The sequence below is a fragment of the Brachycentrus maculatus genome, unplaced genomic scaffold (genome assembly GCF_059751285.1).
Source record: "Brachycentrus maculatus isolate JH-2025_06_01 unplaced genomic scaffold, ASM5975128v1 h1tg000176l, whole genome shotgun sequence".
In the NCBI taxonomy this organism is placed as follows: Eukaryota; Metazoa; Arthropoda; class Insecta; order Trichoptera; family Brachycentridae; genus Brachycentrus; species Brachycentrus maculatus.
In genome coordinates this window covers 1,859,384-1,877,528 of record NW_028280928.1, presented here as the reverse complement: position 1 = coordinate 1,877,528, position 18,145 = coordinate 1,859,384, and the positions used below count along the sequence as shown (strand labels likewise).

General features: G+C 31.4%; 1 protein-coding gene across 7 annotated transcripts in view; it reads right to left on the bottom strand.

The window, feature by feature from the left end:
- The window catches only part of LOC148308110 (uncharacterized), a 595,155-nt gene that overhangs the window by 33,349 nt on the left and 543,661 nt on the right, over positions 1-18,145 (bottom strand). Inside the window, exon 5 of one of the 7 annotated variants that reach the window (XM_088262323.1) lies at positions 4,766-4,974. The exons of 5 other annotated variants lie outside the window; for them this stretch is intronic. In XM_088262323.1, coding sequence (XP_088118449.1) covers positions 4,781-4,974 — 194 coding nt within the window. In that variant the 3' untranslated portion in view covers positions 4,766-4,780. Of the gene's footprint in view, positions 1-4,765; positions 4,975-12,178; positions 12,406-18,145 lie in introns of those variants that run through there. One more of the 7 variants, XM_088262316.1, reaches the window with a different exon arrangement.

Sequence of the window (18,145 nt, the reverse complement as noted above, 5' to 3'; positions counted from 1 at the left end):
TCCGTTGATGTGTTCTAAACATATATAATTTAGGCAATTAACACAGAAATATCTGCTTTTCCTATTCTTAGTGCAGCATTTGCATCGGCCGCGGCCTCTGGTTTTTTGCTTAAGGTCTTTGGAAATAATACCACGTAGTAGAAGTTTTGATTTTTCTGGAATAAAAATAGACATCGTATGTTAATAATATTTAACCACAGCTCTAGATACTTAAAAATATGTTTATGTTATAGATATTCAAATCTTTCATTTTGTCATAGAAGTTGAAATCTGTTATTTTGTCATAGATGTTGAATACTGTCATTTTGTCATACATGTTAAAATCTGTCATTTTGTCATAAATAGTGAAATCTGGCATTTGTCATAGATATTGAATATTGTCATTTTGTCTTACATGTTAAATACTGTCATTTTTTCATAATTAGTGAAATCTGTCATTTTGTCATAGATGTTGAATATTGTCATTTTGTCATACATGTTAAAATCTGTCATTTTGTCATAAATAGTGAAATCTGTCATTTTGTCATAGATGTTGAATACTGTCATTTTGTCATACATGTTAAAATCTGTCATTTTGTCATAAATAGTGAAATCTGGCATTTGTCATAGATATTGAATATTGTCATTTTGTCTTACATGTTAAATACTGTCATTTTTTCATAATTAGTGAAATCTGGCATTTTGTCATAGATGTTGAATATTGTCATTTTGTAATACATGTTAAAATCTGTCATTTTGTCATGAATAGTGAAATCTGTCATTTTGTCATAGATGTTGAATATTGTCATTTTGTCATACATGTTAAAATCTGTCATTTTGTCATAAATAGTGAAATCTGTCATTTTGTCATAGATGTTGAATATTGTCATTTTGTCATACATGTTAAAATCTGTCATTTTGTCATAAATAGTGGAATCTGGCATTTTGTCATAGATGTTAAAATCTGTCATTTTGCAATCAAGCAATTTATCATAGATTTTGAATACTGTCATTTTGTCATACATGTTGAAATTTGTCATTTTGTCAACTTATTCTTCAAACCTTTATCCGCACCCGTTGGTGCATAGAGCAGTGCATCATATAAACGCAGTGTTATCTTGATCGTTAACACATGAAGGAAAGATGATCAGCCCTCCGCTTCAGGTACCAGTCCAGCGTAGTATTGAATAAATATAATAGCGAAAGAATCACATATATTGATTTGACATCCCCACTTAGAATCGAACCCGGGACCTTCAGTTCGGTGAGCGAGCGTGCTGACCATTACACTTCATTTTGTCATAGATCTTGAAATCTGTGATGTTGTCGTAGATGTTGAATTCTTTTGTCATAGATGAATAAATCTATTGAAATTAGAATATGGAAATCTGGATATTTAAATTTCTTGCCCCGATTAGTAAAAACTTCATGGTGGACATCAATGGTTGAAACAAGTTAAGGAACTTTACAGAGACCTTTTATTTGTACATGTGAGATTCTTTTCCCAAAACGCCTTAAAATATAATTCTTAATATTCATTACTTACTTTAAGACCAGCAATTTTTTAAAAGCAACACTACCCAAGAAATGTAACAAAATGGTTTTATGCAAAATAATTTATTCATCTTTAAAAACATAAAACACAATTTGAAAAATATAATATTCTTACATAAATTAGGTTTATAAATAAATATTATAAAAAAAGTTATATGCGATATAATTTATAAATATATATCCTAAATTTATTTATTAAAATTTATATATATAATTCATAAATTTATACACAATTCATATATTTGGATCCAATCAATTTGTTCTACAAAAAAATGACTAGAATAATTTCAGAGGTTTTTGAGCTGTTTTTGGCTGTTTAAGTGATTACTATAGCTAAGGAAAATTAAGCATATTTTAGGTCAAACCTCAAAATGAAGTATCCCCTCAAAGTTCCCACTTCTCGAGTGTTCTCTTTCCTCCTTAATTTGTTCCAGTTCTTGTTATTTTTACACAAAAAACGGTGATGTAAAAAAGAAACCTGATTGTCCAAGGTAATAAATTTATTTTCATCAATTTACCGGATAACGCTGAAGATGCTGTGATAAAATAATATATAAATAAATTAATTTTTGCATTTCTACCAACAAAACAATACAAACGAGTGTATTTTTAATATGATAATACTGATTTTTGGGGTCTACTAAATTTTTTTTTAAATAAAAAAATTAATTCGTGATAATTGTTTCGTCTTGTCAGACTACTATATACACGTATACCAAACAAAATTTTCTTTTCAAATCATCTTAACATTTCTACCAACAAAACAATACATACAAATGTATTTTTACGTTTTTAATCTGATGATACTGTTTTTTGGGGTCTACTAAGTTTTTTTTTTAATAAAAATATTTAATTCGTGATAATTGTTTTGCCTTGCATTATGAAACTACTGTATACACGTAAACATAACAAAAAAATCTTTTCAAATCATCTATACATTTCTACCAACAAAATATGCGAGTATATTTTTATATTTTTAATATGATGATACTGATTTTTGGGGTCTACTAAGTTGTATATTTTTTTTAATGGAAAAATATTTAATTTTTGAAAATTATTTCGCCTTGTCAGGGCATTATCAAACTACTGTATACACGTGTGCCTAACATAATTTCTTCAGTATCATTTGGTAATTGGTTCCAGATTTACGACTCATGGCATCCAGCATCACAATATATTTTACACTGCGACCTCAAGATTTAAGGTCTGTTCGTGCAAGAATTTTATTGTTGTTTGTGATGTATTTTTCACATTTACTTACCCTATCTTTACTATCCTACCTGCAGACAAGACCCTAACAGGAAAAAATAGGGAATATGGGGTTATTCATTTAAATATATATTTTTTAATATTTCTTTTATAAACCTGTAACCTCACTCTATCTTTCAGTATCCGCTTGTGTAAAATAAACAAAATATAACCAAGGATTGAGACACATTTAAGGGGAGTTGGGAACGGACACCTAGGGGCTGAAACTTTTAACGGGATATTTATAGGGACCTCAAAAAATCACTTAAAAACAGTTTAATGTTGAAATTACCTGTACTATGTACTGAATAACATGTTCGTTTGATCTCTGTTTGTTCGTTCGATCGAATTTGTGTTATCATAGACAGAAAGCTTTCGCAAAACAGTTTTGATTCCAAAGTCTAGTTGTGGAATTTAATGATTACCTACTTCAAAGGGTTCGGAAAAATGTCTGCTTGGGCGGACTCAATACAAAGCCGACACAATGCGTTTATGTGTTCTAAACACATGTATGCCCTACAATTGAGACAGAAGAATCGAGTTCTTCTATTCTTATTGCCTTTACAAAATTTGCATCGGCCGCGGCGATCAGTTTGTTTGTGCTCAAAAGCGATTTTCCCGCGGAGCAGCCGTTTCAATTTTCCTAAAACAGAAATTTAATATTAAATAATGTTTAATTAAAAGTCTCCCACACACTCCCATCCTCTCTTCTCTTTTTTAATCTCATAATGTTCAACTAATCATAACATAAATGTGGAATTGTTTGATTGGTTTTAATATTGTTAATGTAACTATGTACAAAAATATAATCAATGTTACGCTGTATAACATTTTGAGTGTGTCCAAATACGTTCACAAAATCTGGATTATCTCCAATTACAGGAGATATTTTCAGAATATTTTTTTGACATCTCATCAAAGATGAAGAAGAATATAGAAGTCTGGGCATTAACGGGGCTGACGACCGTAATAGGCTGGTTTAAGTGATCACTTTACACACGTGTAACATTCACCAATTCTACCCATTATTGACAACCACAATACTCAAATTCTTGGAAGTTCTATAAGAATATGAGTATTGACAACCACAATACTCAAATTCTTGGAAGTTCTTTAAGAATTTGAGTATTGTGGTTGTCAATAATGGGTGGAATTGGTGAATGTTACACGTGTGTAAAGTGATCACTTTAACCAGCCTATTACGGTCGTCAGCCCCGTAAATGCCCAGACTTACATATTCTTCTTCATCTTTGATGAGATATAAAAAAAAGCTGTACAATTGCCGAACAAATAAAATAAAATATAATAAAACAACAGTCAGGGCGTATTTAGCATAAGTTTCTCCAACGCCAGGATTTGCATCGTTTCTAGGTCTTCTAGAACGACAGCTGTACGTGTGATGATGAGACATCTCAAGATGTCCCTCGCCTGAAGCTGATCCCCCTTTTCAGCTTCAAAGACAACAGTTTGACGCGCGTTGCAGGAGCCTGAGTGAGGACCTTTCCGACATCGGATCCGTGATAGGTCATAAGGAACTGTCACGAGAGGTAGTATCATACATTATAAAAATTATGAAGGACATTGGTACCATAAATCAAACTAGGACACAAAATGCCGAACCCTTTTCTAGTGCAACGGAAGGTTTGCTGATGACAGTCAACAGTTATGAAAATTATAATGGAAATTAAATTAATTTAAAAAATTATACATAAGCTCCTAAAATAAAAACACTGTCATTAATATGTCAAATGAATATTTATTTCAGGTCAAAAACCAAATTATTTTCAAAAATCACAATTTACTAGAATTAAAAATAACTAATTACAATCTTATATAATATAAATTGAAATAATACTTTAAATATTATAAATAAGATTAAAAATTAAAATGAAATAAATAATTGATAAAATAATAATTATAATTTTGGGTTTCAATCTCCATCACTGTGCAATGACAGAAATAGGGTGAACAGAAAAAACTTACACGACACAAAATAATTTCAATGAGTATGAAAACCTCTATTTGATATGATCACATCGTCAATAGTATAAAGCACAGATTTGCATTTCTTATCTCTGTACGACGAACACAACCATCTCGTTTTTCCAGAAGTCGTACATTCTTTCCGGTGATATGTATAGCCGTTGTGCATTATCAAAACTCTTCCTTTCTTGGTCCGGATGTAATTTGCGACTGAAATATAAAAGAAAGAAATTAGCTGATAAGTATTTTAGTTCATAAAGTGATTACTAAAACCAGCCAGTGCTAGGTCGAAGACCCTGGGAAGCTCAGACTTTTATCTTTCCTTCGTATGAAAAATAATAGATTTCTCGTCTCTGATGAGACACTTTTAGTAAATATCTTGCTATATCATCCGTAGGATGTGAGTATTTTTTTTTATAAAAGCAAATTTTAGAAACTGCAAGTGATGGAAAACAAGTCGATAAGAATAATACTAAGAAAAAATCAAATAAAACAAGATTGAAAAAATGATAATGGCGCTTACCTGGATAAAAATATAAAATAAGTTGTTTTCAATGTGTTGCATATTTTTACAAATGTAAAAACTGATCTGATACATAAATATTTGTTTAAAACTAGATGATTCCGTAGGTCCCACAAGGCGGTCTTTTTGGTAAAAAATGTTGTGATCTCCAAGAAACTCCATATAGTTTTAGAGCCATTCATCTGGTTCAAAAATGTGTAAAAACTTGTAAAAAGACCATTTCAACAAATGACCAAAATTTGATGTTTGGTTCATTAGTTCAGAGAAATAACGTTTTTTTTTATATCTCAACTACAGCGTCACCTACTGGGACTAAAGTTTACAGAAACTTGCCTACAGCCAAGACAAACATTTATACAAAATTCAAAGTCTATTGGGCAAGTAGTTTCCAAGATTAGCGGTATCAAACATACGCAGCAACGTTTTTACAATTAAATTAGAATTATTAATACTTTTAATTCTTAAATCTAAGAAAACTAATTCTTAAAAAAAGTATTTATCAGTCTTGAAAAAAAAGCGGTTAGCTTCGAAACCGGTAGACATTGTAATTATGTCGTAATAAAATATTTATAGTGATTTAAAAAAAAATCTATTTTAATTATAAAATGGAAAATCACAAAGTTATTGCTTCAAATATAAATTATTCAAATTAGAATCGTAAATAAAGTTAAAATAATGATTATGGCGTTCACGATTAAACCACAGGCGGATAAAACAAGTATTTTTACCGCCACACATAATTATCTCAACGGTGTTTCCACTTTTGGAAACAGTCCTGGACCGCTTCTTCTGCGATGACCTTCAGCTCCTTCTTCGTTTTTCCCTTAATTTTGGGATTCGTCTCAAATCTTCTTCCTTTCAAGGGTCTTTTGAGTTCGGGGAATAAAACGAAGCCCGGAACGTTGTTGTTTCATCATAGTTCATTCTGATTTCAGAACTCGTGAGTTTTTGCCCAAAACCTGGATCACTGTTCTTCCCTTCCCACCCCACTCACTTGATCTCACTGTTTCTGACTTCTCCTTGTTCCCCAAACTCAAAAGACCTTTGAAAGAAATAAGGTTTAAGATGATTCCTGAGTTCAAGGCGAAGCAGCTGAAGGACAATTCAAAAACAGCGTTTCAGGTCTGTTTCTAGAAGTGTAAACACCGTTGGGATAAGTGTGTGCGTCGGGGAGGTAAATACTTTGAAGGGGACCCTGACATGTAACTTTTTAATGAAGTATGCTTTGTTTTTTTACTTCAGTTTATGCATTAATTGAAAAGGCCAAGTATATTAAAAAATACATTAAAAATGCTACTGATACAACCACTGTAGAAAGCGCATGTGCAATATTATACTTAACTCATTCCAAACATACTTATAATTTGGATGACACCTGTCTTAGTCAAAAGAACCACCCGCACCCGCGTTTAGTCAAAAGAATTGGGTTTTTATGGAAATAAAAGTTTCTAATAATTTAGTTTTTTTTAATGAGTATGTTCATTTCTATAATAGAGAATTACATTGTTTATAGTGTGCACACGAGCGAGACATCCCTTTCGTGCAAATTTACAAACCCAAATTTTCTTCCCGTTAGAAGAGACTGATTTAAAGTGAAACACTTGATCTTTGAATGAGAGATTTTCTAAACCCCTGTGTGACATGAAGATCTCGGCTGAAAACAAAATAAGATATTGAATTAATCAATCAGACCAATATCAAATGATTAAGATACATAGATTTTCTTTGTAAATGAAACTATTTATAAAAAAAGGTTTTTATTAGACTTTTTAACTACCTTATAATTTTTCCTGGATATTAACAAATTTCGTACGGGTATTTTTACGCCTGCGGACCGCTGGGACCGACGGGATTTGATCATTGTGAACATATCGCTCACTCCTTTCAACAACGTCATATATATCAAAAATCGTCAATTTTCAGATGTGCATGTTTTCGGGATGCCCAAAAAATGTACTATATCCAAGCAAAAGCGGCATATTTTTAACTAAATATTTACCCGCTACAGGGCAGAAAGTGTTGTTTTTGCATTTTGAAGAAAAGGTATTGTTAAATTTTTTTTTTAAATGTATTGCATATTTTTCAAATGGAGAAAAAACATTCAGGTTTGACATAAAAAAAAATCTGTTGCACAATAAAAAGTTCTAAAAGTGCATAGTATTCATATAAAAACATTAAATAATTCCTTCTTTTCTGACTTTGAAATAAGGCCGGCGCAGAAGGTAATAATATCCTTCGCGTCCTTAAACATCAATCGAACGAACGTGTAGAAATACTTTTTCTCGTTCTTAGTGTGTTTTATGATAGTAAAGCCTACGGATCCGCATTTTACGGAGCAAATCCATTTCAGTCGTCTGAGTAGTTTGGTGAAGAGGTCATGGGGTGTCCAATGGGAAGTCATAGTAATAAAAAATAAATTAAGATATAAGTTCTGTTCAAAGGTCTTTATTTACTAAGCATAAGAAACATATCTACATATTACAATCACGTCCCGATAAATCGCCTTTCAAGCAAATTTTAACGAATGCTTGACAAAAAAATAATAAAAAAATTATAATAAAGTTGAGTGATAGGAGAAAACAATTTGATCTGATTAACTTATACAACATTTTAAAATAATATTTTAGACTGTCCCTTATTATTGTAAATGATAAATATTTATGCCCGAACCAGAAACTGTCAAATATTTTATAGTAATAACAGCCTGACAGTGTCTGGGTTCAATACTCCTATACACCGAATGTAAAACCTCGCGGCAATGATTTCGCGGACCATACAGATATCTGGAATCTGTCACTTCCTAACTAGCATAATTCCTCGTTTAATATGTCCATCTTTGTTTAGGTAGGGTAGACTGGGTACGGTTGAAACAATTTTGCTTATATTGTCCATAGTATTGCTCTTTACAAGGCAAGCGATGATGAAGATGCATTAAATACAAGAGCGTGTTTCTGTCTACTAATGGGAAGTATTATTTCAGTACCCGGTATGTTATTTTTAGTGGCAGATCAAATTAAAAAAATATATCCGATTTGTTTCAACCGTCCCCATACCAGGGGCAGTTGAAACAGTGATTGGGGTCAGTTGAAACACACGCAAATAAATCAATATTTAATATTGTAAGACGTTTTATTCAATATTTATTTTTGTTTTATAAATAATTATGGCACCGCATGACGATATTAATCAGTCTACAGATATGTAATGAACAAAAACAACTAAAAACAATGGCATTAAAAAAAAAAACAAATCGAACGAAAATAATCTGTGAATAAACTAAAAGGAAACACTTCTGTCATTTTGATTAGTTATAAATAAAGCGGAAATCTAGCTTTGGGATCATTCCGAGTTGCAATTGTGGCAAACATAGCTAAGACCACCTTTTGTGCAGTCTTCTTGAGCCCACAGTTTACAAGTGGTGCACTGTATCCACTTTTCACCGGATCTGCTCTCTGAATACAGTGACAGACAAACAAGACAATAGCACTCGTCCTCTTCTGATGATGATTCCTGTTACGTATTATGATTATTTTTTCCTTTAACGATCCTTCTACTTTTTCCTCCATCCAATCTTTTCTTCACTTACTTAGTTTTCATCCGTTTCAACCTTATTTCATGCTCCTTTCTTATCTCTTCTTTCTCTGTTTTTTTTAGTAGCAAGTATTTTGCAAGCTCCTGCTCCTGCTCTTTATTAAAAACTTCGTTGTGGGGTTCATATCCCATTTTCTTCTTCACCAGATGCATCTCGCTTTCGTATATATCTAATGAGCGAACAGTGGTTTAATCCATGCTTTTCCGAATTTTTTCAGTGAATCTCCTGCTTTAACCTCCTCATAAGCGTATGTTTACCTCGACAAGTCGACCTCCCCTCTCGAAGTCTTTTTTGCGCGTACTTTCGGCATCTAGAAAACAGGAAAACTGAAAAAATATGTTGTTTCAACCGTACCCACAAAAAATGTTTCAACCGTCCCCAACCCCTCCTTTAGGTGGAAAACAGAAAATAGTAATGTTAACAATAATGGCACATTAAAACTAATCACTATATCGTGTTCTACAAGCTTCATTTCAAACACGAAATCATACTCAATAATATCGTTTCAATAGAAACCGTAATAAAAGGAAAATTCTCAGAACAAAAATACTTACTTTTGGTTATCAAAATACAATAGGACCTCCTACAAGCAACTGCACAATGCGGCAAGCGATGCAACACTGATATTTGTGTTTGAACTTGTTGTCCGCTTTGTTCGTCTCTTGGACCCTTCACCCTACCGCATACGGTTTGTAAGATATTCGCTCTGTTTCAACCGTCCTTTGTTTCAACCGTACCCAGTCTACCCTACTTATCGAACCAATAATAAACTTAAAAAGAGAAAACATATTATTTTAACATATTATTTTTTACAGCATGTAATTTATTATGTAGGTACAAACTGGCTACGGCCATTAACCTTCCCCTCCCGGTGATATGTATTGACTACAACTCGACTTTTTAAATGAGAATATCATTATAAAATATAATAGATACGGGCCCAACATTTTCGTATTCCGTAATATAATTATGTATAATATGCAAGTATTTTAATATAAAGTTATTCATTTCAAGCGACGGAAAAAAATAATTTGTGAAAAAATCAGGGATAAAATCACCAATACACAAACGTTTCTCAGTGTGTGCGTGTGTGCCGTACTTTGTGTATACGCGCATGTCGTCGCATGTTTACCGCACCAGCAGAGCGCTGGTCGTCTTACGCGGCGGTCGTGTCACTGCACTAGCTATTGCGGCTACTTGCGATATATATTTTTTTCTCGATTTCAGATAATTACCAGTGTACAAAATTTTTACATTTCAACATCAACTATGGTCAATAAAAGCAGCATTTATGAATATTCACATTTTTCCCGTATTGATACCACATTTTCATATGTTGTACAAAATACATATCGCTCACTCCTTTCAAGAACGTCATAAATCAAAAAACTTGATTTTTCAGGAGACCATTTTTAAAGTTTAAAAATATATAATACAATTTATTAAAAATAAATATAATTCAATTTATTAAAAATAAATATCACGCCACTTATTGAACTTTTCACTGTGCAACAGATCTTTTAAGGTTAAACCTGAAGGTTTTTTTCTCCATTTGAAAAATAACTAGTTTATTAAAAAAATATATAATTAAACAATACTTTTTTATAAAAATGAAAAACAACACTTTCTACCCTGTAGCGGGTAAATATTAAGTTAAAAATATGCCTCTTTTACTTGGATGTAGTACATTTTCTGGGCATTCCGAAAACATGCACAACTGAAAATTGACGATTTTTTATTTATGAAGTTCTTGAAAGGAGTGAGCGATATCACCGGTGCACGTGGAAGTTTTAAGCACCGTAAAGGAAAGGTTAATAAAGGGGAAAAAATGGAGTGTTGCCAAGGCGATATCAGAGACTCATAATATTACAAAATTGGTATGCAAATTCTTTGGGTATGCATTTGAGGCTGAGGAGGATCATGTAGATGACACCCTTTGACTGTAATAAGCCTATCTCCATCTGTGTGCACTATGCACCTGCATCCCCTGTAGGCGTGAGTGGAACATATCCACCTGGAAAGCCCATTACTCATCGTCTTCTGTTTACTAAACGTATAGCGGTTCAGCATCAGCAAAGGTTTCCCGGCTCTGGATGTGATAAAAGACACTAAAAGAAAACAATAATTTAAGAAATCATATTTTGAAAAGAAAATATTAAAGTATTGTATTATTTTTTGACATCTCATTAAAGATGAAGAAGAATATGGATGTCTGGGCATTTACGGGGCTGACGACCGTCATAGGCTGGTTTAAGTGATCACTTTACACACGTGTAACATTCACCAATTCTACCCATTATTGACAACCACACTACTCAAATTCTTGGAAGTTCTATATATATGAACCAAGATTTTGTGAACAAGTATTTGGACACACTCAAAATGTTGTAAAGTATTGTAATTTAATTTTTTGATATCTCAACATGGATGAAGAAGAATATGGAAGTCTAGGCGTTTACGGAACTTACGACCGTTATAGGCTGGTTTAAATTATCACTTAAAACAGCCTATGACGGTGGTAAGCCCCGTGAATGCCCTGACTTCCATATTCTTTTTCATCTTTGTTGAGATGTAAAAAAAAATATATGAAAAATAACTCTTATATTTGGATATAATCCAGATTTATGAAGTATTTTTACACACTTAAATGTTGTAAAGTAGGTATTTTAAAATAATTTCCAAACTATTTATTAATTTGGCGTTATATTTGTGGAATGACGTGTTGATTTTTAAAAAATTAAACACTTGTACTATTACTACTACTACCATCACGTCGTTTCCCGCGGGAGTAGGGGTATATGGTATATATATATATATATATACATACACACAAACATATATAAGTTCAGCAATAAAATAAATGAAACGCATTAAAATTAAGAAGAAAAGTATAATATTTGAGATTTTACACAAAAGAAAATGAGAGAAATACGAGTATATAAAGAAACGCTATTCGTTTGTTATAAAAAACTGTTTTTGATGTTTTAGACATACAAAAGAAAAAAAAGAGATGGAAGTCTGGGCATTTACGGAGCTTACTTATTTATGAAATCACTTTACACACGTGTAACATTCACCTATCCTACCCATGATTGACAACCACACTACTCAAACTCAAACATTGTTCTTGAATCACTAGAATTGCGCTAGAGACATCTATTGGAGAGATGAAAAGAAGCTTTTGAGATGTTGAGTTGTTAAAAATAATATAAAATTAGCTCCTAATTGGAGATAATCCAGACACACTCCAAATGTTGTAAAAAAAGAGAAATACTATACATTAACAAACGAATAGCAAGAAAAACATAAAGGTATTAATTAAATTTAGGTGGATGGTTGTGCACTGTCGAGGCCTTGATGATGCAGTTATTAAAAGTATGCAGTCTTGCGGTACACCCTCTGTAACAGGAGGAGCAGACCCAAATTTCTTTTCCTGATTTGTTCGGGTTACGCTGGCGCTGTTTATAAAAGGTGTAATTTTCAAGCAATATTAGGGGATTGCCTTGTCTGGATGTAATAAAGCGAACTGAAAAAAAATCAAATCTGTTTAAATTTGACAATCGCATTTCAATTTATATTATTTATTGATTCGGCGTTAACTCTGCGGAATGACATGTTGATTATTTAAAAAAAAAAAACTTGTATAATACCACTTAATGAGTTATATTTCATTACACACGACTAATTTCGAAAACTAACAGATGTTTTCATCTACAGGTGAAAAGCAAAACTAACAAGCAAAATATATGCAGGTATATATAGGGGTTGATAGGTTTTGTATGGATAATAATGGTGAGGTATTTTGAAAAGCATATTATTAATAAACGTCTTATCAGAATTGAAATATTCATATAAAACTAGTCGTGTGTAATGAAATAAAACTTATTAAGTGTTTAATTAAAAAAAATATATTTCAGGTGTTTGATTAATTGATTCAGCAGTCACATTGTGGTATAATATATCCATTTTAATTTAAGTTAAACTCAGTAAATACTGAAAATCTATTGTAACACGTGTTTCAATTCATTCCACATCATTTTCAAACACTGTATGTGAAGCTAATTCTAAATTTTAGACGTCCTAAGGACCCGACTTTGAAATTTAGAATTAGCTTCACATACGGCGTTTCAAAATGATGTAGAATGCATCGAAACACATTAGATTTTAAGAAATAGTGGTTTTTACGAAGTAAAACTTTCATGTAATGTATTGTAAAAATGTATTTCAAGTAGTAAATATACATTTCGCTGGTCATCTTTGTAATGTACAATAATTTTTTTTTTTTTTTTGCTACGGTAAAATTTTTATTACTGTTATTTATTTTATCAGACACTATAAAAAATAAGTTTTGCAGAAAACGAAACGTTCTATAATATACATGAGCTATCTGCTATAATATATTTGTGTTACCAGTTTGCAATCTTAAACATTGTAAGAACAAACTCACCTATCAAATGTTAGGTTTATTTCAATTGATAAAGCCCATAGGGGTTAAGAAATATAAGATATTAACCTATCAAAACGATATAACATAGAAAACGTTATTTCTATAAAATATCTCCATGTCAGCGGAGATAAGAACAATGTTAACTTTATAAGATAAAACAATAAAAAAGATTTTTTCAATGAAACAATAAAAAATTGGTTAAAAGCGAAGTTGTTTTATTTTATAAAGTATACAAATTGTGCTACAGTATATGCGAAAATCATTCAAGAAACAATGTTAACTATTTATTTAAACAATTAATATTTTTTTAATTTTAGACACTGGATCATTCACCCTACTAATACTTTATTGATATAACATGTGTCTCAACTTTTGATGAAACATCTATCAAATATAATATTTGGACACACTCAAAACGTTGTGAATAATTAAAAACAGCGTACAATAAAACGGTGTTATTTTTTGACTTTAATATAATTTCCGTTATTAGTTTTGAAGTAAACGGGTGCCTCGTGGTTGTGTGTTTTTTTTAGACTAACCAGATGATCTCCGAGGGTACTAGCAGATACTGGACAGAGCAGCTTGGTGTATGATGAACATTTCCAGTGCATCTTCTTATCCTTAGAAACTGGACTGACACAAGAGAATGTGAAGTTATCCACCATGAGCAAGCGTTTTCCTCCCATCCTGGGAATGTACGTCACTGAAAAAATGCCATTGTTTAAAGCATATTGAAAGCATCCGCTTCATTTTCAATTTAAAAATAAAATATGACCATGTTACACCAACTCGCACGGAACTAAAATGGCTTCACTTCAACCAGCGCATAAATTTTCAATCTCTCACCCTACTTAATAATGTTCTTCACAACGCCAATGCACCTAAATATCTGGCTGAAAATTTTATCATATACCACTCAGATCACTTCTTTCTTCCCAAGAAAGAACACTTTCCATTCCTCGCCATAACACATCATTCTTCAGTTATTCCTTCTCTGCCAAGGTAGTAAATTTATGGTAGTAAAAATGCATAATTGTAATATTTAATTTATTTTGTCAATAAATAGAATTTTTTAAAATACGCATTTTAGCATTTTATTTAAATATTAAAATATTTAAGATATGAATAAAATATATCATAGTGAGTTATGAATGGAAATTTTTTTATTTTATCTTAATATCTTCTTCTTCTTCTTTTTCTTCTTCATTTAGGACTATATCCAGTTATTCTCCGGTACGCTCCTGGGAGGTGGAAGACCAGCTCGGCTGTCCAAACTCAAAACACAGTAAGGGACATTTATTGTAGTACGTTTTTTTTGCATTTTTGGACTAAGTAGATTCTACATACTTAGTCCATAAATGCAAAAAAAAACGTTCTAAAATAATGTCCCTTACTTTGTTTTAAGTTTGGACAGCCGAGATAGACCACCAGCATAAAAGGTGGTATTTTTGTAAAGCTGCATTTAAGGGTTGAGTCAAAAGTTTTTGTTCTACATTGAATGTTTTATTTCAGCCGAATTCGTCATTTCCCGCTACAACAAAGTGAACATCAAACTCGGGAAGTATAGCTTAGAAGTAGATTCTACTTAGTCCAAAAATGCAAAAAAAAATAGCCGGAGCAGTATCTCCATCGTTTTATTTTAATATCAAAAATAATAATTACAATAAAAATTTAAAAAAATTTTGAATCGAGGTTGACCAAGTGGTGGATGTAATACTTAGTCTCTTTTATTTTGTTAAAAACTACAGTATAATTTAAGTTATCAATTTAATAAGTACAATTGTGGAGGTCATCACCAAAAAGTTACATTTCCAATATTGCACAAAAAATCCATTAAATGCAAATCTGTTATGTTTACTGTATTCTATCGAAGTATCAATTAAAGTTGCGACAAAACGCGACCAATCCTGTATTAAACCAATACGAAATCATTAAATCGCACCAAAACGTAACAATTTCACAAGTTAGAATTCATGATTACTTAAAATCATTAATAATGGAAACGTAACGTTTTAATGAGGACCTCCACAATTGAAACAATACTAATAGATACATATTTTGTAAATTAAAAACCTTCATTTCATTTTAATAATTTTTATTATAATAAATTTAATGTAATAATTTTATTTTAATTGTAATGACCTGACGATGGACTGATTTTCCAAAACCGTTAGTCACAAATAAGTGTTTAAAAAAGTGGTATTACACAAAGTAAACAATGGATGGTAAAGAGAGTGTAATACTAATAAAGTACAATGGAAAAAATACTTTTTTTTGATAATTAATTAGAATTACTGTCCTTAATAAAATTATCAGAAAACTAAAACTATTTGATTTTGATGTATTCGCCTGTGTAAGATTTGATGTAGGTTGGTGCGTCATGATTATGAGACCTCTTGAGAGCTAGCAGGCTGTCTCCAAGGGTCACGGCCGATACGGTGCACTGATGCTTGTAGTAGCCGCAGCATCTCCAGTACATCTTCTTATCTCTAGAAACTTGACTGACACAGGAGAACGTGAAGCTATTCACCATGAGCAAGCGTTTTCCTCCGACTATGGGAATGTACGTCACTGAAAATCAGTACTATGTTTGTATTAGTAAAGGATGATCATAGATATGTGTGTGATATAAAAATTTGATATGTGTGTGATATAAAAATCAACATGAGTAAACTATAAAGTTTCTTGAATGTTTTCCGCAGATACTATGTGGTCCATTTTATAATATCTTTATAAAATTAATTAACTTTGTTTTCACCACTTTTTTATTAATACAATTCAACCTACCGGTTTCAACAATACATTGTCATCATCAGGGTTTATTTTAAATCAAAAACATTAAACACATTAAAAACATAATTAAGTGATTTTGGAAATTAAAAAAGCCATAAAACAAAATTTAAATATTATTAATAATCAATTAAATTTAAGTAACAGTACTGTTTTTGATATTTTTCCAATTTCTGTTCCTAAAATGTCTGCACAGTAGGTTTTTGTGTTTTTTGTGTGTTCTCCACTTTACGTATGCGTGCGCAGCTTCTGACTGTTTTTGGGTGATTCCATTAGTTGTTATTTGGGGTTGCTATGCAATGGATACTAAAAATAACATTTAGGATTTTTATGGAGTGTGTGGAAGTTTTTGGTGAGTGTATTTTAATGTTTTTGATTTAAAATAAACCCCGATGATGACAATGCATTGTTGAAACCGGTATGTTGAATTGTATTTTTAAAAAAGTGGTGAAAACAAAGTTAATTAATTTTATAAAGATAAATTATAAAGTCTTGATGAATTCTAGTTCAAACATTTTATCTTCGAGTTATTAAAATTCATACAATTAATAAAATACATAAGAATTCATTACATAGGAGTTGGCAAAAGAAGGATGAAAGCAGACTGAATGCAGTCGAAATGCGATCCCTCAGACGAATGTGTGGCAAAACGATGTTTGATAGATGTTCAAATGATGAAATAAGGAAAGAATGTAAGGCTGAGATAAGCATTATCGATAAAATTAAGAAAAGTGTGTTGAGATGGTTTGGACATGTGGAGCGTATGAGTGAAGAAAGAACGGTTAAACAAATTTATGAGGCGAATGTAGTTGGAAAAAGAAGCAGAGGACGACCGAGGAAAACTTGGCACAATCAGGTATGTCAAATACTTGAAAGCGGCCGGGTCAGGAGTCGTAATAATCGTCGGGTATGTATGAGGAGATGCATGAATGTAGAAGAGGCAAAGAATAATAATAATAATAAAATTGGATAACTTATATAGCGCCATTTTCGTAAAAAAAATACCTCAAGGGCGCTTCACGGTGAATGAATTGGGGAAAATATTATGGTGGAAATGATTTAGCAAACAAATGTGTTTAGCAAAAGAATGTTTGCAAAGACCGAGTGGTTTGGCGTTCGATTCTCTCTGCCTACCCCTGCGGGGAAGCGGCGTGATGGTTAGTTAGTTTTTTTTTCATAAGAATTCAGATATAGCTGAATGAAAATGCTGAGTGAAAATACAAACTCATATAATTAATTTATATTTTTACCTGTTGATAAGAGCACATGTAGTTTTCGAAACTACTCATGTTAACATTAATGAGGTCAAAAAGTGGTCTTATATGAGTATTTTATTTTTATATTTACCATAGCTAATCATGTCATTCCACAAAATTAATGCTAAATCAATGAATCATATAGATTGTGAAGGATTGATAACAAAATTAATACTAATAATAATAATAATAATAATAAAATTGGATAACTTATATAGCGCCATTTTCGTAAAAAAATACCTCAAGGGCGCTTCAAATATTGAAAGAAAACAAAATGAGATATACTTGAAATATTGTATTTAAGAAATAAAAATACTGTTATAATCTTCATAACAAAATGTGTTTATAAAAACCCCGTTTTACACGTAAATCCATTTTTATATACTCTCAAAAAACACTACTTACAAACACACACGCACACACATACCACTCAAAATCAATGATAAGCTCAGTCTCCCTAAGCTGAAAAGCACGTTCGTACAGAGATACCATTTCCTTAAGAGTATCCACTTTCATTCTGAAATTAAAATACACTGAAAATTCACCCTTACAGAGATTTTCAGTAGAAATTATATTATAATTATTATTATATAAATATATTTTTTTTATTTATTTTTTAATATTTCGAATTGATATCTGATCTTTATGCAGAAAAGAGACAATCCAAAAAATGTAATAAACTTTTTTTAAATTTAGACCTAAAACTAGTCGTTAAAATAAAATAAATTTAATTAAAGTGGTAAAAAACAAGTGCCTTCTATTAAATTTCCTAA